Raw genomic sequence first — 23,175 nt, 5'->3', positions numbered from 1 at the left:
GAAAAAAATGGCCATTCTGTTCTTATTTTCTCATGTTTTAAGACAGCGTTTCTCAACCCTGGTCCTCACTTCCCCCCTGTCCTGCATGTTTTAGGTATTTCCCTTCAGCCACACACCTGAATTGTATCTCGGGGTGATTAACAGGCTTCTGCAGCACTTGATGGTCATGCAATCATTTGAATCAGCTGTTCTGGAATAGAGGCACATCTGAAACATGCAGAGCAGGGGGGCGCTGAGGACCAGGGTTGAGAAACACTGTTTTAAGACATACAGTAATTAAATACATGCAAGTGAACTGCTCTTGTCCTTCATTTTCTAGAAGTAAGTGATTAAGAATGAAAATCAAAACCACAATAAAAATAACAAAAATTAATTCAAATTGTACGTTTTTTTTTCTCACAAAATGAATAAGCTTAAGGACATGAAAATATTTGTTGACTTACAATGAGATTAATTTTTTTTTATATATTGCGCTTGTTAGTAGTAGTAGTAATAGTAGTAGTAGTAGTATAATTATTTTATTTTATTTTCCAAGAAAACGGCTTCATTTAGTGCTACTACACATCCAGACTGGTAGATGGCAGTAAACGCCTCATTTGTTGTTTGGCGATTATTCAAAGATCTCCTATTGACAAGATGAGTTGCGCTTTATAAATTGGTTGCACCGTAGCCACCCAAAGAGTTTGTGTCTTCCTTTTACAAAAACGTGACCAGAGTGAGACCTCTTACTTTTCTGTGCTACGTTTACTTCTTGACTCTCCACAGAGATATCCTCTGCAGGTCCGACACAGGTCGAAGGTCTGTTGATAACAAGCAAGAACTTTGCAGTAAGTGCCGTAATCTGTCTTTAATAAGTAATTTCAGCTGAATGGAGGCAATGCTACCTGCTCCTTTAACACTAAGCCTGCTTGTCTCGGCTTGTTGCGTTTGTGGCTCAGTGTGTCAGTGGCAGGAATGAGACCTCCTCACCGCTGAGCTCAACATGAGAGAGTGGTGGATCCATGTGGGTCTAATTTGCGTCCCGCTGGTGGCCGTCTACCTTCACATCCCGCCCCCTCACCTCTCCGCCACCCTACAGAAGTGGCACAGCGCCGGGGATTTCTTCCACTTCAGAGGGAAGAAGATCTTCTATAGAGGTAGCAGCACACAGCACAGGGGGAAAAGATTAATCTCCAAATATCCACCTGTTTCCTGTCTCACATCAAGATGTTCTTCCCAGACTCCTACGGTGCTTTGGGAAGCTCAGATGTGGTCCTTCTGCTCCACGGCTTCCCCACCTCCAGCTATGACTGGAACAAGGTATGCAGTCTATACAGAGGAAGCTTAGCATATCCTGTATAAACACCAGGGTTGTCATGGAGGCCGAAGGCAGGAGGTTCATTTTCATCTTTTGCTATATTATTAATCCAGCCCATCTCTGGTAGTCTCTGATTCTTGCAGGTTCCACATGTGAAACCCAAGAAACTGTAGAAATATATGCCATAAATTCATATTGAGAAGCCATTTACAAAATAGAGATGCATATGGACAAAGGAGGCCCTAGAACAGGGGTGGGCAACTCCAGGCCTCGAGGGCCTCAATGGTGTTTAGGTTTCGCAAAACACCATGATGGTGTCGGTCAACTAGTAGCCAAACAGCCAGGTCTGTATGGCTGTGGACTTGGTGTACATGATTTCCTCGTCAACTCCCACAGAAACCACAATGGCATCGACCTTACCGAACTCATCCTGCAACTTTTAGATGTATCTCTACTTCGACACACCTGAGTCAAATAATGAGGTGGTTAGCAGGACTCTGGAGAACTTGACTGCACTTAGGAGGTGATTCAGCTGTTGGATTCAAGTGTGTTGGACCAGGGAGAGATCTAAGAGTTGCAGGACATCGGTCCTCGAGGACCAGGATTGCCCACCCCTGTTCTAGAATGTTTGGTGCCCTGGGCGAACCACCTTTCCAAAGCCCCCCACCTCCCTCCTACTCCTTTCTGAAGAAGTTGACAGGCGAGAGGTGACTGTTGGTGTGATGATGTATTTACGTGTCCTGTATGTTTTAATTTGCGTTTTTATTTCTATGTATTTTTATCTGTGCTTTTGTGAATACTATACAGCCCAAGGTCATGATTAAGGTCTTGCAGTAAATATTTATTTGTATGTTCCGTAAATAAAATTGACATCGACATGTATTAGGTACTTTCGACATTCAGATCCTCCAGTTATAAGAGCAGGGAGTTGGAGAATTTTATAATGAGGGGCAGGCAGGGTGGGGCTGCTCGTTGCCCATGTCAGAAACCGCCACCGCATATGGAAATATGGGTCTGTTAAAATAAGCAATTTTGACGTGGAAAAATGTGTACAAATCCTGAAACGTTTTTCTTCCCTCGCAGATCTGGGATCCGCTCGCACAGCGCTTCCATCGAGTCATTGCACTGGACTTTCTTGGATTTGGTTTTAGTGACAAACCTGTGAGTCTGCATATTTTATTCTTTTATGTTTTGATGCTTTTCCTGGCTCTTTACTTCATGCACATTTCCCCCTTATCTGCAACATCTCAGAGACCCCATAGGTACTCCATCTTTGAACAAGCCAGTATAGTTGAGGCCCTGGTGGCCCACTTGGGTCTCAGCAATCAACGACTCAATTTGATATCCCATGACTATGGAGATACTGTGGCCCTAGAGCTGCTATACAGGTAATCATTTTATAGCAGGTGTCAAAAGAATCCAGTGGTCGCCTTTAATTTCTTTCTCTTAGCTGTTTTTCACTTTGTTTTTCTCCGAAACTAGGAGTGACCAAAATCGGACAGGGCATCTTAACTTCAACAGTCTTTGTCTATCAAATGGAGGTACAGTATTGGCATTCTTTGGGAAGTAATTGTTACTTTCACAAAAGATGGGATGTTTTGCTAAATTAATCCAAAACACAATTGTGTGGCTATATTTGTGTGTATGTGCGTGTGTGTAGGGGAGCAGGTTGGGATGTATTTAGGGTTGGAGGTAGAGACGTATGTAAGGTTGACAAAAATGACTCAGATGACATCCAACATGAACAAAAACATCTCATAGTATAGTATGACGTAAAATATTGGCAAAAATATATCATAGTATAGTATGACGTAAAAAAATTGGCAAAAATATCTCATAGTATAGACTCACGTAAAAAATTGGTAAAAATATCTCATTGTATGCTATGGCATAAAAAAATGGCAAAAATATCTAATAGTATAGTATGACCTAAAAAATTGGCAAAAATATCTCAGTATACTATGGCATAAAAATATGGCAAAAATATCTGATAGTATAGTATGGCATAAAAAAGTGGCTAAAATATCTCATAGTATATTATGACGTGAAAAATTGGCAAAAATATCTCATAGTATAGTATGGCATAGAAAAATGGGCAAAAATATCTCATAGTATATAGTATGGCATAAAAAATGGGCAAAAATATCTCATAGTATACTATGGCATAAAAAAATTTGCAAAAATATCTCATAGTATACTATGATGTAAAAAATGGCAAAAAAATATCTCATAGTATAGTATGACGTAAAAAATTGGCAAAAATATCTCATAGTATAGTATGACGTAAAAAATGGGCAAAAATATCTCATAGTATAGTATGGCATAGAAAAATGGGCAAAAATATCTCATAGTATATAGTATGGCATAAAAAATGGGCAAAAATATCTCATAGTATACTATGGCATAAAAAAATTTGCAAAAATATCTCATAGTATAGTATGGCATAAAAAAATGGCAAAAATATCTCATAGTATAGTATGATGTAAAAATTTGGCAAAAATATCTCATAGTATAGTATGATGTAAAAAAATTGGCAAAAATATCTCATAGTACATAGTATGATGTAAAAAATTTGCAAAAATATCTCATAGTATTGTATGGCATAAAAAAAATGGCAAAAATATCTCATAGTATAGTATGATGTAAAAATTTGGCAAAAATATCTCATAGTATATAGTATGATGTAAAAAATTTGCAAAAATATCTCATAGTATTGTATGTCATAAAAAAAATGGCAAAAATATCGTATGGCATAAAAAAATGGGCAAAAATATCTCATAGTATAGTATGATGTAAAAATTTGGCAAAAATATCTCATAGTATATAGTATGATGTAAAAAATTTGCAAAAATATCTCATAGTATAGTATGGTATAAAAAATGAACAAACATATCCCATAGTATAGTATGATGTAAAAAATGGCAAAAATATCTCATAGTACAGTATGACTCAAAAAATTGGCAGAAATATCTCATAGTATACTATGACGTATAAAATGTCAAAAATATCTCATAGTATAGTATGACCTAAAAAATTGGCAAAAATATCTCAGTATACTATGGCATAAAAATATGGCAAAAATATCTGATAGTATAGTATGGCATAAAAAAGTGGCTAAAATATCTCATAGTATATTATGACGTGAAAAATTGGCAAAAATATCTCATAGTATAGTATGGCATAAAAAAATGGCAAAAATATCTCATAGTATACTATGATGTAAAAAATGGCAAAAAAAATATCTCATAGTATAGTATGACGTAAAAAATGGGCAAAAATATCTCATAGTATAGTATGGCATAGAAAAATGGGCAAAAATATCTCATAGTATTGTATGGCATAAAAAAAATGGCAAAAATATCTCATAGTATAGTATGATGTAAAAATTTGGCAAAAATATCTCATAGTATATAGTATGATGTAAAAAATTGGCAAAAATATCTCATAGTATTGTATGGTATAAAAAAAATGGCAAAAATATCTCATAGTATAGTATGATGTAAAAATTTGGCAAAAATATCTCATAGTATATAGTATGATGTAAAAACTTGGCAAAAATATCTCATAGTATAGTATGGTATAAAAATGAACAAACATATCTCATAGTATAGTATGATGTAAAAAATGGCAAAAATATCTCATAGTACAGTATGACTCAAAAAATTGGCAGAAATATCTCATAGTATATAGTATGATGTAAAAACTTGGCAAAAATATCTCATAGTATAGTATGGTATAAAAATGAACAAACATATCTCATAGTATAGTATGATGTATAAAATGTCAAAAATATCTCATAGTATAGTATGATGATAAAAAATTTGCAAAAATATCTCATAGTATAGTATGATGTAAATTGGCAAAAATATCTCATAGTATAGTATGGCATAAAAAAATGGCAAAAATATCTCATAGTATATAGTATGGCATAAAAAAATGGGCACAAATATCTCATAGTATACTATGGCATAAAAAAATTTGCAAAAATATCTCATAGTATAGTATGGTATAAAAAAATGGCAAAAATATCTCATAGTATATAGTATGACGTAAAAAATGGGCAAAAATATCTCATAGTATAGTATGGCATAAAAAACTGGGCAAAAATATCTCATAGTATAGTATGATGATAAAAAAATGGCAAAAATATCTCATAGTATAGTATGACTCAAAAAATTGGCAAAAATATAGTATATTTTTGCCAAATATATACTATATATTATATAGTATGTCGTATTTTTTACGACATACTATAGTATGACGTAAAAAAATTGGCAAAAATATCTCATAGTATAGTATGATGTAAAAATTTGGCAAAAATATCTCATAGTATATAGTATGATGTAAAAAATTTGCAAAAATTACTCTTAATGTAGTATGACATTCAAAATGGACAAAAAAGTTTGTTTGACATATGTGCTTTTAAACTTACCTGATTTTTTTGATGTAAAAAAACAACACTGCTAGTTCTGACAGTTTGATTTCCATCAGGAATATTTCCAGAAACGCACCACCCACGGTTGCTTCAGACGGTGAGTGAATCTGTCTGCTTCCAACTTCTCAGGTCATGTCAAGTATAACATTCTATTGTTTCAAATTAGTAATGGAGAAAAGAAAAGGGATGGACATTTTTCATTTTTTGCTGACCTGTCTTTAATTTGTTCCCATAAGCTGTTGAAGGATTCAAGTATTCTGGCAACATTTCTGACACGCCTCACCAACTTTTTGATCTTCCAGAAGGGGTAAGAGGACCAGAGTGTTTTAAAATATGGCAAATAAAAGAGAGACTTTCTTCACATTTTCTCCTTGATTGGTAGCGTTGGAGAAGTATTCGGTCCCTACACTCAGCCCACAGACGCAGAGTTCTGGGACATGTGGACAAGTTTACGCTACAATGACGGAAACTTGGTTTTGGACAGGTGAAGATGCGCTTATGTGCTCATTGCTTCCGGTTCACCGACATTCAGTTTGACTGAATGTTGGGCTTCTCTCTTCTCAGTATTCTCCAGTACATCAATCAGAGATTTCAACATAGAGATCGATGGGTGGGAGCACTCACATCCACGCACGCTCCACGTAAGTGGCGTTGGGGTGGAGCAAACCCTTTGTTAAAAAGCATGTGATTTTTAAGACCCTCGTTCATCTCCACAATGACGCCCCCGCCCTCCCCCGTTGTGTTTCAGTGCACATGATCTACGGACCCCTGGACCCTGTCAACCCCCATCCACAGTTCATCCGTCTTTATATGTGAGTGATCATGCCTTTACCTCTATACACATTGTTTTGCAAGAGTGATGTTTAAGAAAAACATTTTCAGGTGGTAACAAGTAATTTGTTAGAATATTTTATGCAGTTACATTAAATTGCACTTTAACTGTGTTTTATTCTTTCAGGCATTTGGTGAAAAGGTCAACAGTCACCATTCTGGACGACCACATCAGTCACTACCCACAGCTGGAGGATCCCACCGGTTTCCTAAAGGCTTACTTCAATTTCATTCACTCTTTCTAACCAGATCGCAAACACATGCCTGCTGTCAGGTATGAAAATCAGATGAAAAAATAACTTTAAAATTATTTCTAACTACCAATTAAGAATGTTGACTAACTTAAAAGATGAAGTTAACTCTGAGGAAAGCAAATCATTATTTACAAACCCTATGCGATAAATTACGGTCATAGTGAGCATATCTGTTGAACGGTAACACTTTATTTGAAGGGGGTTGAATAAGACTGACATGACACTTTCAAAAACATGACTAACCCTTCATGAATATTTATGACTGTTGTCATAAAGCAACATTTGGTAAATTGACACTTTTAATACAAAGTTGACATTATTCAAAATGTCTGTGTTATGACAACTTGACATTAACTAAGAAATCATTACTGTTTAAACTTTACCTTTAATAATATAAAGTTACTTAATTTTTAAAGTGCTATCAGTAATGATTTCTTGGTTAATGTCAAATTGTCATAAAACAGACATTTTGAATTACGTCAATTTACCGAATGACGCTTTGTCATAAATATTCATGACGGGTGTTATGTCATAACAGTCTTATTCACCCCCCTTCAAATAAAGTGTTACCCTGTTGGACACTATTCTTGCATTGTCAATTACTTTTGATATAATTTTCTACATTCTTCAAAAATATAAATTTTTCTTTAAGTACAATAAATTTTCTTAAAAAAAGAAAAGCTCCAAGTTGCATTTTGACCAACTTTATTGTGAAGTTGAAACAAAAAGATGGAAAAACAGAAAAGTTTAAGTTTATGCAGAAGATATAAAACATTTATACCAGTAATCACAATAACGAGTTAAGCTTCCGGACTGAGGAAGCAATGGATAAGGGCTGCTGCATGCTTTGTGTCGTTGGTTGGCACATTTGTAGTTCTAACCTACAGAAGCAAGGATCACATCAACGACGGTCTCCTCGGTGCTACGAACCGTCACTTGCATGGTGACGCCATCAGCCAGCGCCAGGCGGGCCCGAACCAGGACATCGTGGCCTCCTCGGAACACACCTGGGCAGAGAAGGCGGGAAGAATGAGGTCACCATAAGAAACGGGAGAACTTGAAATTGTTCCGAGTCTGAAAGATGATATGTGATGTATTCTGGCGTCTTCATTTCAGCAAATCGTTCTCTAACAAACTTTCATCCAGGAATCTGACTCACCAGCGAGAAAGAGAACATGAGAGTTCTTGTTTTCAGGAACTTTGTCTGAGCGTTCGCAGGGCTGCATTCCCAGGAAGCTGATGATGTTACCCACCGCCTCTGTGAATGATACAAAACCACCAGGCATCACTTAATGTGTGCACAAGCGTCAGCTTTCTTAAAATAATCAAACTGCATACCATCTAGTGTTCGCACAGACGCCAGGGCAAACGTCTCCTCCTTCTCATTTTCGTCTCCCACTTCCTCCCACGCTGCGCCAAAGTTTGGTTTCAGGACTTTCTGTATGTGATCTGCGACGGTCACCTCCAGGTCCTCCAGCTGAACAAATGAGAATTCCAATTCAAACCTCGGGTTCAGGCAGATGAAGCCTTTTTACCAGCTCCAACTTCAACTCCACATACCACATATTCATCGTCATAGCCGTCGTCATCAGGCTCTCCTGTGTTGGGGTCACAGTCCCTCACCAGGTACTTCATCGTGCAGCTGAATGTGCAGGACACTGCAAGCAGACGGAAACTTGCGGTTGAACTCAACCATTAAAACTCAGGGTTCCTAACACATTCTTAGGTTTTGCTGATTCAAATTGATATAGTTCTTAATGTTTTTCTATAGTTGTTGAAGTTGTACAAACTAGGCCATAAAGATGGTAGCGAGGCTGCTAAATTAAAGGAAAGGAATTTGAATGTTGATATGCCACCACTTCCATCTGTAACTGGATGCTGTGCTTTGAACTAGATAATTGGAGCAAGCAACACATTTGCAAAAAAAAAAAAAACAATGACAAAGTTGCTCTATTAGACATCAATGAGGGACAACAAAATGCTACAGTGGATGGGTGCCAGGTTGGAGGAGGGGATGCATCATGATCTCTACCGCTATAATGTACTTTATCTAGTAAAAACAATGTGAGAATAAACTGGGATTGAAGCATTTAGATAGACCAGAGTACCTCTACACTGCAGGATTCAGACACTGACACGTACATGAGTAAATCTTATGATTTGCACCGATAAACCCAGGTTTTTCCACACATTTTACAAGTTTGAGAAATTTGTTACGTGAAGTATCAACTACTGCATCCAAACAGTTCCCTTACGATGGATACTGTGATTTGATATAAATTCTAGACTTTTCCAGGCTGTGATGGAAACCATGAGCGGCCCCAGTAAACGGTCCTACCTGCAGTGGGGTCGTCGTCAGGCAGCCGCACCAAAGTGTAGGAGGAGCCCGGCTGGCTGTAGGGGAGGCTGGGGGCTGGGATGTAGTGCGCTACCTCGTAGGCTTCTGATGGCTCCATCTGTACTACCACCTGCAACAGACGACAGTTCAGCCTCGTCGCATAATAACTTGCTCTCAATAAGATTCCATCCACCAATGAACCAGACGTTGGAAAAAAAACGTTCCGGTCTCTGGCAGGGAGCAGGACTACCGACCATTTTTTAACGAACCTTTTGGAGCAGCTGGTCGTTCAGCGTGTTGGTGCAGTCGAACTGGAACACCATGTGTCGGGCGAATGTGTGCTTGATGCAGCGAACAACGTATTCAGTCTCGGCCTCGGTCAGCTGTACCGGCTCTGACGATTTGAATAACGGGCCGAGAGACTGGAATTCTGGGATGGAGGCAAGTTGTTCTGCAAGAAGGGGAAGAAAAAAAAATGTAATAAGTGAACGTTAAGGTGGACGTTTTGATCAATTATCCAATAAAAAGCAATAACTGAAGCGGCTCCATCTGTCTTTCTTACCCTGGTAGATGTCTTGCCGTGATGGGGCCAACTTCTCTGGCAGTTTGCTTGTAGCAACAGGAGCAATTTCTAGAAGAAACCAGACAAACTCAATTTATTTTGTGCACAGCAATATTCTGTAATTTAATCTGAAGAAAACAATGTGGTCGTACCCAATTTCTGCTCCGTGATTGGAGTGGTGGCCAGAGGTACAGACTTCATGTCGAAAGGCTTCTCCGAGGGCTCCAGGGTGTACTGGTGGAGGGACTTCTCCAGGCCGGGAATGGATACGGACAGACCTGAGACACAAGGAGGACACGTCAACACCTGACGTTCCGATTTCCAGTAGAGTTTATCTTGTACGCCTCATAAATGGCGACATTTACCATTAAATATATACGCAGCATTCAGAGCTTTCTGCTTCTGCTGCAGCACGTTCATGTAGAAAGTAGCTCTGTCTCTGACCTCGTCATCGCTGTCCATCATACACCTGTGAGAACAGATCATATTATTACAAGGCATTCGATGTGACTTTGGACATATTTGCAGTCTGTTGTTTTCTCATGCTGATTAGCAAATAAATCAGCATGAGCTGTCTTTTCTAAAACAAAACACCTCCATTAGTTTATGAAATAAGGAAAACGTAAATTAAGCAAACTGGTTTTATAATTGCTGATTTCATCCATTTTTGAGGCTTCATTAAACAAAGTTCATTCACAGTTCAATAGAATCTTTGAGTTTCCAACAAATATGCACTTGTGTGAAAGGAAAGAAAAAAAAAACAAGGCCTCACCTCTGCATGAGAACCAGGACGCTCGGCAGCAGATCATCATTCTGAGCTCCGAATTTAGCTAAAGCGCTCACAGCAGCTGAAAGCAGACAAATACAAATGGCCAGTTGGAGGTAATCAGATTACTAGACCAGATTACTAGGCCGCCGATCTTTACGCCGTCTCACCTGCACGAACCGCCTCGCTCTCCAGCACCACCCGGTTGAAGATGAAGCGGATGTACTTGGAGGGCTGCGGGGTCCGCGGCCCCTCTTTGCCCAGCAGGTGCAGGATCTTGGTGGCCAGCACTGTGTGCTCGCAGTCCTCGATGAACTCGCACAGATGGGCCAAGCCTGTCTCTTTGCTCTCGGGGTTCTCCTCGATGATGCTGATGATGCAGTCCACGATAGCTCGCTTGTACTCGAAGCCGCCCTGCAGCGACAGAAGCGATCAATACGTGTGGGAAGAGGCCCACACTGCTACAATAATCAGAATCATAAAACCAAATGTCAAAGCTGTAGAAACTTACGTCGTCTCTCAGCATGTTGGACAAGAAGTTCATCATGACGCTGTGCTTCCTGGGATACTTCTGACACAGGGCACTGATGGCCTGAACGACCACCACCTTGGAGGAACAAATGCCATTAAAAAACCCCCCAAAACATTTTAATACTTCAGATTAAAATACAGGTCCTTCTCAAAAAAATTTTGCATATTGTGATAAAGTTTATTATTTTCCATAATGTAATGTTAAAAATTAAACTGTCATATATTTTAGATTCATTGCACACCAACTGAAATATTTCAGGTCTTTTATTGTTTTAACACTGATGATTTTGGCATACAGCTCATGAAAACCCAAAATCCCTGTCTCAAAAAATTAGCATATCATGAAAAGGTTCTCTGAACGAGCAATTAACCTCATCATCTGAATCAACAAAGTAACTCTAAACACCTGCAAAAGATTCCTGAGGCTTTTAAAAACTCCCAGCCTGGTTCATTACTCAAAATCGCAATCATGGGTCAGACTACTGACCTGACTGCTGTCCAGAAGGCCATCATTGACACCCTCAAGCAAGAGGGTAAGACACAGAAAGAAATTTCTGAACGAATAGGCTGTTCCCAGAGTGCTGTATCAAGGCACCTCTGTGGGAAGTCTGTGGGAAGGAAAAAGTGCGGCAGAAAACGCTGCACAACGAGAAGAGGTGACCGGACCCTGAGGAAGATTGTGGAGAAGAACCAATTCTAGACCTGCGGAAGCAGTGGACTGAGTCTGGAGTAGAAACATCCAGAGCCACTGTGCACAGGCGTGTGTAGGAAAGGGGCTACAGGTCCCTCATTCCCCACATCAAGCCACTTTTGAACCAGAAACAGTGGCAGAAGCGCCTGACCTGGGCTACAGAGAAGCAGCACTGGATTGTTGCTCAGTGGTCCAAAGTACTTTTTTCGGATGAAAGAAAAGTTTGCACGTCATTCAGAAATCAAGGTACCAGAGTCTGGAGGAAGACTGGGGAGAAGGAAATGCCAAAATGCCAGAAGTCCAGTGTCAAGTACCCACAGTAGGGCTGAAACGATTCCTCGAATGATTCGAGTACCTCGATTACTAAAATTCCTCGAGGAAAATTTACCTGCCTCGAAGCTTCGTTAATTTATGTTTTATTAGTTAGCGCACCGTGTTCCGGCCGGGACTTCATTTGCGTTGCGCGGAGCTCTCACTTCCGCCTCTGAGTTGTTGACAAAAGCTAAGTCTCAGCGGCATAAAGTCCAATCTTCAAGATTGGCCCGTGGGGATTTTATTGATTGATGATAATGCCCGACTTTTTATCGTTTTTGGGGAACCAATAAGCATCCTTAAAATGACTGGGGGAATGCCTGGAGTACGGCAGCATTTCTCCTCCGGGGCTGCTGGTTGAAAGCGAACGGCGGGAAGAGCGCTGAGGTGAGCGGATAGCCTGAACAGGGCGGGCGGCTGAGTAGCTGATGCTTACCGTGTAAATGTAGCTTTACCGACGAACCGCACAATAAATTTCATATCCCGGTCTGAAGAAACGGGTGGCGGAGCGCATCGTACATGGCTGGTAGATGAGTTTCTGAGTGTGACCAGTGAAGGTGTCGTAAATATCCCGTATTGCTTCCCCCCGTGTTCGTCCCCCGGTCTAACGGTTCGTCAGTCCGCTGGTCTATTTCCTCCCCTCCACCCCATGTTCGTTCATTCGCCCTCTCCTCCCTTCTCCCACTCCAGGCGGCATTTCCCGTATTTTCAAACCCAAAGCGTGACAGGTTAGGTGGCAAGGTGAGTTTAATTAATCTATTAAACTCACTGAAGATGAATACATAAACTAAAAGCTGGATTGTAGACATTTTTTATAAGCATATTTGTGAGCCTGCCTCTTTGTTATTAAATTCAATATAATTTCAGATTTTTCTATAACTTTTCTTCTGGTTAACTTAGAAAGTGAGCTATTATTGTTACAGGTTAGTTTTCTAAACTACAAAAAAGCAACTGTTAGGGATGCTCAAATATGAAAAATTGGACTGATATTGATATCTGATAGTAACACCGGTATTATGCCAGATTTACCAATATTTCATTTTATAATTTTTTTTATCCGATTACTCGATTAATCGTAAGAATAATCGATAGATTACTCGATTACTAAAATATTCGTTTACAACAGCCCTAACCCACAGTCAGTGATGGTCTGGGGAGCCATGTCAGCTGCTGGTGTTGGTCCACTGTGTTTTATCAAGGGCAGGATCAATGCAGCAGCTATCAGAAGATTTTGGAGCATTTCATGCTTCCATCTGCTGAAAAGCTTTATGGAGATGAAGATTTCATTTTTCAGCACAACCTGGCTCACCAGGTGCTCACAGTGCCAAAACCACTGGTTTTACTGACCATGGTATTACTGTTGGCCTGCCAACTCTCCTGACCTGAACCCCATAGAGAATCTGTGGGATATTGTGAAGAGAAAGTTGAGAAATGCAAGACCCAAAACGCTGGATGAGCTTAAAGCTGCTATCGGAGCATCCTGGGCCTCCATAACACCTCAGCAGTGCCACAGGCCGATTGCCTCCATGTTATGCCACAAGGATTCCTGTCCAAGTACTGAATGCATAATGTTGAGAAAAGTCGAGCTCATCCCACTTCCCCATGCTGGAGATTTTAGAAATAAAGTTATCCTTAAAACTAATTACACAGGTGACATCAAGACCCAACAGTAGAGTCAGACGGTAATAAAATTGATCTGGTTGTGTGTGTTGTTATTGTGTCCTGCAAACTTTGCTTTAATTCTACTTTTTTCTATTTAATCATAAGAAAATCATAGTTAGGAGAAAGAGTCATGGAACAGGAAGAGCAGGTTTCCTGAAGAAAGACGAAGTTTCCAGCCAGCAGTGAATAAAAATAGTTCAGAGTGCTCATTTCAAGGCATTAAAGGTTTAAAGAATAAAATCTAAACATTTTGAGTAATTGGATAAAACCCAGAGTAAAATACTTAAATTAATAATGATAACTTATGATTAAAACAATAATTAATATTGGTTTAACCAGTGGTTGATGTTGGTTTGATTATAATATTTACACTTACTCTTATACTTATGGAAGTACTTACAGGTGAAACAAGTAACTTTAACATGGTGTCAAATATTTAGAATAATGGATTATTTTTGGTTTCTTTTCAGAAATGTCTGTAATAACTCACATCATGATTATAATAAGAGTAACTAATAAGTTATGGTTATTATAAAATTATAAATGAATGCTAAATCAGAGAAACTAAATGTTATAAATGTGATTTTGACATTGAACTTGAAATGTGGTAAAATGTGTAACTAATTAAAGGTCACTGATGTTGTGTTGGAGGTAGATGGTAGGTGAAAAGTCAGGGAGAAAGAGGAACTGATAGGAGAGCAGAGGTGACCAAGGCAGACATCACGTCACCAAGACGGTGATGGATATGAGATCATCTGTCCAAGCAGTCAGTACGGAAGAAACAGGAAGGGAGATTTTTGAGATGCATGAAGGAAACAGGTGCAGAAGGCAAACGGAGAACCTCAGAAAGTTCAGTTCCAAGGAACAAGGAAGTTCGTCTGAAGGTTGAGGCCAACCAAAAGGCAGATGACGTCAAGGAAAAACGTACGTGAGGAAAGTTGTGTGGCTGCTGACAAGAAATAAAAAGACACCAGACAGAAGGATCGGTGTTCTTTGTTCTGCAGCGTTCGAGTCGAGCACACACGGAGATGCAGAATCAACGGAGGGCTGCGTGATGATACCCTGGGACGACTACTCGCTGCACAAGAAAGGAACAAGATTCGTTTACCCACAACCCGGGATTCTGATTCGACTGCGGCCCCACACTCAACCCAAAAGATTCCAACGATGCTGCAGTGGACATGGGGAATAGACAAAGATCGAATATTGATAGAGAACTGTGTTCATTGAGGATTCTCACCAGTTCACCTTTGGATCTATTCTAAAAGGATTCTGCCAAGACAAAGACAGGACTCCATCCACGGACGTTAAAGTTATCTGGTGCCAAAGATCGTCTCTGCCTCTGGGTTCGAGTAAAACTGCCTCCCCCAAAGCCTCTATTTAGATTGAGACACAGTGTAGGGTTTAGAATTAGGTGAAATTTCTAAATTTTCTTAAATCTATTGATTACTTAATCCTTTGTTAATTGCTGCATGTCTTTTTCCTTTGCTAAAGCTTGCTAATAAAAATACTAAAGTCTAATTGATGCTGTGGACAGTTAAATTAATTGAGTCAGCTAAATTTAATTCTTCTGATTATTGTAAAACCAGTGTTTGTGGTCCTAGTAAATTAGGGTGGCTTCGTACGTTCTTTAGTTCAGATAAATAATGACCCTGGGACTTATTCCTAGTCTCTAAAATTATCTAAGCTGTAACAAGTGCACGTTAATAACAGAGAAAGAGCTACCGTGAACAGATGTGGTTTATGAGCTCGGACACCGGCGGGGCTACTCCGATGTCTGAATCATGGACTGAAGCGGGTCATAACGTCTGGATGGAGGTAGTTAGAGCTTAGACGAATCTTTCTCGCTCCCAGCTTAAACAAAAGTTCTCTACATTCCTATTTGCGGTAATACCCAGGAATTAGAGGCTTTTCGGACCCGTGAGATGGAGAGCTGGTCAGTAGTTAGTCCGCTGGAGTTTGCGAGGAGTTAGGGGCGTGGCTGAATACTGTGGATTAACAATAACTTAACATAATTATTTGAAGGTTAACTTTTTTGGTATTAAAACACATTTCTTTTATTGGTCGGATGAAATATGCTAATTTTTTGAGACAGGGATTTTGGGTTTTCATGAGCTGTATGCCAAAATCATCAGTATTAAAACAATAAAAGACCAAAAATATTTCAGTTGGTGTGCAATGAATCTAAAATATATGAAAGTTTAATTTTTATCATTACATTATGGAAAATAATGAACTTTATCACAATATGCTAATTGTTTTGAGAAGGACCTGTAAATCTAACCTTTCTAATATCATTTTCGTCAAATCAAAGATTTCTCACCTTGAACTCATCCGAAATCTCGGAGACGAAGGAGGAGATCTGCTTCATGAGGCGGTCCACGCTGCTCTCGCTGCCGGTCTTCAGCAGTGTGGTGATGGCCAGGGTGGCAATGCTGCGGTTGGAATCGGTGATCAGGTTCTCCAGGTCCAAGTTGCAGGCGGTCACAGCCGACGGGTGTTTCATGGCCACCTGAACAACACACGAAGGACTCATAAAAACCTGTTACGGACTTGCATCCGAGATGTCAAAATGAGAATTTACAAATAAATACGGAAAGGGCCAACGTGCTTGTGGCCGTAACACTTGCGATCGTTAGATGTCTTGGACTAAACCGTGCCGCCTAATGTAGTAAAATGAAGAGTTGTACCTTGTTGAGGGTCCTGACGGCGGCATATCTCAGGGCTGCTTTAGGGGAGCTGCAGAAGAGCTGGAGAACTGAAGGAAAACACAAAATGTCATTTTCTACTGAATCTTGATGTATTTCTAATATCTACACTGGATTCAAACAGCCAGTAACAATGGACATTACTTAATTTGAATTTGTATCTGTCTGCATTTCTGTATAAAAATTTGATGTTTTTAATGTAAATTTTCTTAAGAGGACATCTATGAATAAATTGAACTGGCATTAAAAAAAAAAAAACCTCAGTGGTCCAAATACCAAGCTTTATGAATAATTGAGAGAGCAGGTCACCTGAGACAGCAGGCGCCAGCTCTCTGGCAGTACAGTTGGGCATGTGGACAATGGCGGACGCAGCCTCGTAAACGACCATCTCGTTCTTGTTCCTCAAGCAGCTCTCGATGAAGTCAAACAAGGGGCTGTCATGACTGCGGGTTGAGACAAAACGAACGTCAACACGTCATTCATTCATTGTGGTGCGGCAGCCGTTGTGTCCGGCCACGCTCCGTTCTGCTCACCCGCCCTCCGTCTCGTCCAGTAGTTTGCTGGCGATGCGGATCAGCATGCAATAGGCGAACGGCGACTTCAGGCCAGACTTGGTGAACTTGTTGAGCATCTTGGTCACAGCGAGACGGTCATTCTTCCGGAGGTGATACAACAGGCCCAGAGCGTGGTACTAACAGGGCGGGGGGAAAAAACAGGAAACGGAATTAAAATCAACAGGTTTTGTTCACGAATCCCAGAGTTGCAGTTGTCCACCGCGAGCGTGTCTTTCCTACCTGGACCATAATGTTGTCACTGGAGGCAGCTTCCTGGGCTTCGTTCACCCAGCGCTTCACCACATCGTAGCTCATCTTCACCATGTGCTGAGGAAGCAGAGAGAAGGTCATCCAACAGCAAAACACACGAGTGGATGATTACCAACGACAACACGAGAAATTCTGGATTCTTTTCTTTTTATGGTTTATAAATCATACCAGAGAGGAGACCAGAGCTGAACTGGACACACTGGGCACCTTGTCCACAATAGCCTGCTTCATGTATCTTTCAATAGCCTGCAGCATGGTGGTCTGTGAGGACACAAACACACACATAAAGAAAGCCCTCCTAAAGAAATAACACTCCTAAAGAAAAGATATTTTCTTCCTGCATTACAGAAATCTGTAAGCTGAGATAAACAGAAAACTTCTCTCACATCTGTAATCCTGCACAGAGCTCTGATGGCTGGACCTCTGTACACGTCTTCCTTCCCAGTCATGTCTTTAGTTAAGCTATTAAAGCAAAGACACATTAGGACAAGACTTTATTAATAAATCATCAAAAAATAAATATATTTTGTAACACAACTGAACAAGAAACATCAACTCTGCTGGACTACAATGCACCGTTTGACAACATGAAATAAGCATAGAGGTTTAAAAACGAACATTTTTAAAAAGCAAACCATCATCTATTGATCTAAAGTAGCTCAAAAACTGATAAGAATCTTATTGACATCAGTTTAAGGCTGTGGAGCTTCAGTGAACCACTAACTGAAACCCCAGACTTAAATCCAATTGATGTCATGTGCTAGGGCCTTCAACAGGTTACCCACAATCAAAATATGAAGAAAACCGTTCTGCAAAGAGGGATGAGCTACAAATCCTCCACAGACATATAAAGTAAAATCAGACACCAAATGGCAGTTGTTGCCAAATGTGGCACAACCGGTTACCAAATTCAGGAGTAATCACATTTTTTTGGATAGAGCTAAGTAGTAATAAAACTGCAAGAGAGTGAATACTTTTAAATGGACGTTTCAAGTAGACAATTCGTCAACACAAACCTGCTTGTGACAATGATGACATCCTCAGAGATGTTTGCCATCTCTTTGATAGTCAGGTAGCACATCCTCCTCAGGGTTTGCTAAGCATCAGAGAAAACCTTGTTTAGATCAAATGTGTGAAAAGTTATTCAATCGAAACAATTAAATGGACATGTCTTACATCATTAGACTGGAACAGCCTCGTCATCGCAAAGAAAGCCTCAGTGGCTTCGGTGGTCCCAAAATGCTCTCCCTACATAAACACAAGAAAGAGAGTGAATAGTTAGTTTTGTCGTTGAAATAAATACAATGCTCAAAGGACAAACAAGAGTAAATATCCTCCTGAGAACCGGCCCATAGATCTTTGTCCATTATAATGGACATTTTGTTGAAACTTATTTTTTGTTCCTACTTTGAGTTACCCTTTCTAGCCCTACAGTACTCTTTAGAGGACATCCTGGGCTTTCCAGGGATATGTCATGTGATAGGTTTGCATACCGGGAAGTCCCTTTTTTTCCTAAATCAAAATGACCTACCTGTCAGAAACCACATTTTATGGAAAGAGGATAGAGTCAAATATTTTTTTCTTATGTTATTTTTGTCATAATTATTTATATTCTTGTTAATTAAATACCAATAATAATATTTTGAGCAGTAAATGTTTTGTAATAATTTCTGTTTAGAAATAACAGACCTTTTCTGAATGTCAATTATAATGGACATCAGGATCATTTTAGTGTATTTAATGACTCCACATTGTTGTAGGAGAAAGAAGTGAAACATGATTCTCCATGTAGAGTAGCGTACACATTGCGCAAAACTCTGAAACAGGAGAAGCGGGACATAAAACGGAGCAACGAACTAGATGTGAATTATGGCATAAAAACAGAGAATCCGACGCTGAACAGTGAAAAATCAACACATGATGTGAAACATGACGATTAGGCAGCGCAGCAGGTGATGAGTTTAGATTACTGATAGTTAATAAACGATAAAATAAATCTAGCAACAGGAAAGAAACTAAAGTGGACATAGCAATAAACCAAGAGAGGATAATAATCAAATGAAACTAAATGGGAATGAATGAAGAACAAAATGCAAGATTAAATTAAGAAAAAACTAAAGTAAATACAGAGGAATAAACTGGTATGGCAAGACCTTTAGAGCAATACTTAATACAGAGGACTGTATGGCAAGAATAAACAGACACTATTTCCAGATAAAAGGTAAAATAATATTGTTGAAGTGTCATGGGTTTGTTGACACCACATCCAGTACTGAGAATAAATATAACTTACAGACCATAACAATAAGTTACTTATCACTTATTTATGTTTAATTAGATTTGATATATTTATTTCTTCAATATTATTTTTCATGTCAGTGTTAATGTCATGAGGCTGACGACTCCATGACACTTTCAATTTGACTCATTAGGACTTGATTAAGAACCAGATTTGTTCTTTGTAATTTCTATCCAGTAAAACTATTAATCTATAAATCAATAGACAGATCTATATAAAGATATAATCCATGTTTCTGTCTCATATTTCTATGGCATTAAAAGGACCTGGAACTTTGATTTTCCACTGAAAGCTCTGGATTGCACAATAAATGCCATGTGGGTGAAGTTTTATGCATGATACTGTGATGTCCCATTCTCCTGAAGGCAGCACAGAGCTGCACCACCAGAAACTCACAAAAACACTGAGGAGAACAAGAGTTATGATTAATGTAGTTACGGTTCTAGCCGTGTTTTAATGTTGCAGAGCTCAGTCATTTCGCAAATAGTTCAAAGTTTAAACTGGCATGTTGTTCATCTTTTATCTGATCATTTTGTGCATGATTTAACAACTAGAAAATGGCACAAAATAAGAATATTTTTTCCACTCTGATTGGCTGCTGTTAGACCTACCGATTTTAACTTGAATGTTCATTGCATTTTTTGTAAACACCTGTGAAAATAATTTCTATTCCCATGGCTTTTTTTGTTCTCTGGGAAATTATTTTTGGTAAATACAGAAACAAGCATAAAAATCAAAACATGTACAATAGTAATAGTAATATTAATGATAAAATAATGGTCAGTGTAAAGCAGCCTGCAAATTCTCTGGTGGGTGGTGGTGAGGGACCTGGATAAGGGCTAGGGGGGCACTGGCACAAAAAAGGTTGAGAAACACTGATGTAGAGGGAGATTCAGATCTGGAGTTGTCAGATGAAGGTGAGGATAATAAATATCAGCCTCTGGTAGGGAACTTCATCAAATCCAGGACAATCTGATGAAGAAACAGACTCGTGGTGCGTTCTCACCAAACGTTACGCATGTCAAAAACGCATTTGACACATGTGCACTTTTGGTGCATTCCTACCAAAAGTGTTTTGAGCATCAGGTGCGTCTGGTTTACATTCACAGTCCATGTGGAATGTCATAAAAACAGTCCAAACGTTTCAAATCGCACCGCGCTAGAAGCTCGGAACGCTCCTCCATGGCCCTCAACGCGCCTCCACATAAGACTTTGAATGTAAACCAGATGGGCCTGATGTTTAAAACACGTTTGGCGTGAACGCACCATTAGAGCCAGAGAGAGCAAGAAAGTCACTATGCTAGGTGGACCATGATTAATTTGTATGTTTGTCTAGGGCCAGGCATCTGTAATGGGAATGTCCATTTCTTGGTTCTGGTCAACATTTGATGAAAGCTCAACATTTGGTCCTAAAGATCCAAATGTTGGATCTCTATGACCAACATTTGGTCCTAAAGATCATGGACACAAGTTTTTTTTTTTTTTTATTTGACCATCAACTGCAAATATCGTTTAGATCTTTCCCATAAATGAAGGAGGCCATCACCACAGGTTTATCGTCAAACCACTTTGTGACAGTCAGCTAAGATGCTCCCTTCTGTTCACAGCGGCCCATCTTCTGGTAATTGGTGTGGCTTGGTATTCTTTGGTTCATCATAATGGTTCCAGTTGCTAGAAGACCCTTTGAGAAGTTTGCAGAACTTATTCCTCATCATTTTCCTGCTAATAACTGGCATTTTGACTTTTTAGTCCAGAAGATTTTGACTCTGGGAAAGCCAAGATAGGCCATGTGTGCTGATATTCTGAAGAAAGTCCTTGTTCATGTGTGTAATTTTATACTTCTATCATGTTCAAAATAAATAAAAAATAAACAATGAATTAAGTAAAAATAAATAAAGTCTTCATTTCTTGGGTAATAGTGTTTAGCGACACCCCTGCAGTTTGCAGCCATTTTTGGTTTTTATTTCAAGTAACAAGCAATAGAATGAAACCAGAAATGGATAACTTTTGATTATTAAATGTATTTTTCAAATTTGACCTCTTGTTGGGTTAATGTGATTCATTAAACAATTATCTGTACAATTTTCCATTTTTTTTAATTCTGTCATAATTTAGACTGAAATAGTCCTGACATCCACTACAATGGACATGCTGTAAAATTTTAATAAAAATATATTTTAAAAAAATGCTAAGGTGTTCATTTCGGCCTAAATAGATAGGAAATCACAAAAAAACAGAAATTGGAAGACACTTTTTTTCTTCGGTTCTCAGGAGGATATTTGTCATTTTTACCTGATTGAGAAGGTAGATGATCTTGGTGAGAATATGGAGACATCTTCTTGGATTGATGGGGGTCTCATTGAAGATCCGTGCCTGTTAATGAAAACACACCACCATGGATTGGAACCACTATCTCCTGGTTAAGGATAAAAGTCCAGAGCTTATGCTCGAAATTACCTCTTGCAAAACTGCACTCTTCTCCAAGTGCTGGAAAGGGTTTGACCCACTTCCTAAGAGACAAAATAAATTAATTATAAGGATAGGGTATTACTTGTTACTCGAATACCAGTATAAAAAAGGGCATACTGTGAGAATTAAATACATATAGCTAGCTATAGCAGCTAAGTGACAGGATAAGATTATTCAGACAACGCTAGCGTGCACAGCTAATGCAATGACATAACCGTAAAAATGCTAAAACATTATTCGGAATTAAGTGTCACCACAAACAGTGAAATGTAAACTCGATAAAGCTGCAATACTGGTCTGTTTTTGCGCTTTAGGTCAGAATATGTCTTCTTAAACCATTATAGAGGGTCGGGTTGGTTAACTTTAGCTAGCAAGCTAACAGACGAGCACTTAGCATTTCTGTAACGTGTTTCAATCGTAAAACTTATGCCTTCCTATTCCTATTTAAATACTTACCAGACTCTTCGTCCTTCTTATCAAATTTTTTAATCATTTTAACTGGAGATGACGGACGAGGGCAGCAAATGCTCTCAGCCTTGGAAATACCAGGAGCTACTTCCACGTAGCCAAAAGCAGACTGGCTTCCTGTTGGGGGGCGTCCACGTCGACGGAAATGACGTCATAGCAACCCAACATTTAAAACAGCAGAGGACGCTGTTGACAGTTTTTCTTTCTTTCTTTTTTTTTTTAGCTACTATAAAAAGCTTCAAATGCGGTGTAATTGAAGTTGTAATTTTAACTATATTTTTGTTTTGTAGTTGTTTAACCAAAATAAATCAATAAAGTCAAGGGAGTTCCAAATCTTGCTTTTGGGTCAACGTTTGCTCTTCATGTGACATGTGTGTTATCTGTAAAAATCACAGAAGCTACTAATAGGATTCAAGCCATTTAGGCACTGATATAATGTTAATCATAGAGATAATTAAAATATTGAGTATACCTCAGGTTTTTGATTTATCCAGATCTAGAGTGCAGTTGCTCAAAATGACCACAGGATGTCAGCATTTCTCAGCATCGTGATTTGAGAGGGTGTACAATTTAAAACTTATACAGAAACGCAGTTTTATATTTTATCCAAGCAGTTGGAAATATTAACCGATAGCAAATTTTATAATTCAATTAAAATGTTATAACATTAAATGTAGGTACATTTTTAAAGACCATTGTTATTTTTTAATATAAACATTTGAGAACGG

The 23,175-nt window shown here is 39.0% G+C and overlaps 2 protein-coding genes across 3 annotated transcripts; one reads left to right on the top strand and one right to left on the bottom strand.

Annotated features, from left to right (window-relative positions):
* Positions 1-717: 717 nt before the first annotated feature.
* On the top strand, positions 718-15,197 carry mest (mesoderm specific transcript). 2 transcript variants are annotated; one of them, XM_088003059.1, is made up of 13 exons: positions 718-827; positions 939-1,136; positions 1,220-1,299; positions 2,381-2,458; positions 2,549-2,685; positions 2,780-2,838; positions 5,789-5,829; positions 5,969-6,039; positions 6,115-6,216; positions 6,297-6,373; positions 6,481-6,544; positions 6,691-6,837; positions 14,684-15,197. In XM_088003059.1, exons 2-12 carry the CDS (start codon positions 983-985, stop codon positions 6,806-6,808), a joined length of 981 nt encoding a protein of 326 aa, XP_087859185.1. In that variant the 5' UTR covers positions 718-827; positions 939-982; the 3' UTR covers positions 6,809-6,837; positions 14,684-15,197. The 2 variants fall into 2 exon arrangements, with proteins under 2 accessions (XP_087859185.1, XP_087859184.1); XM_088003058.1 differs by lacking the exon at positions 14,684-15,197 and having other exon boundaries at positions 6,691-9,694.
* Positions 7,506-22,591, bottom strand: copg2 (COPI coat complex subunit gamma 2). Its single transcript, XM_014971637.2, has 24 exons — positions 22,436-22,591; positions 21,968-22,020; positions 21,803-21,883; positions 18,388-18,459; positions 18,228-18,307; positions 17,598-17,673; positions 17,380-17,472; positions 17,182-17,268; positions 16,921-17,078; positions 16,697-16,830; positions 16,370-16,437; positions 16,003-16,191; positions 10,995-11,090; positions 10,654-10,897; positions 10,490-10,565; positions 10,083-10,186; positions 9,870-9,995; positions 9,718-9,786; positions 9,425-9,606; positions 9,156-9,285; positions 8,378-8,475; positions 8,156-8,294; positions 7,977-8,075; positions 7,506-7,824 (listed from the first exon to the last, which is right to left on the bottom strand). Exons 1-24 carry the CDS (start codon positions 22,470-22,472, stop codon positions 7,694-7,696), a joined length of 2,622 nt encoding a protein of 873 aa, XP_014827123.2. The 5' UTR covers positions 22,473-22,591; the 3' UTR covers positions 7,506-7,693.
* Positions 22,592-23,175: the final 584 nt, after the last annotated feature.

This window comes from Poecilia mexicana, unplaced genomic scaffold, assembly GCF_051168715.1.
Source record: "Poecilia mexicana isolate PSO_F unplaced genomic scaffold, ASM5116871v1 scaffold_23, whole genome shotgun sequence".
Lineage (NCBI taxonomy): Eukaryota > Metazoa > Chordata > Actinopteri > Cyprinodontiformes > Poeciliidae > Poecilia > Poecilia mexicana.
The sequence above is the reverse complement of the archived record's forward strand: the minus strand, read 5'-3'. Positions and strand labels throughout refer to the sequence as shown.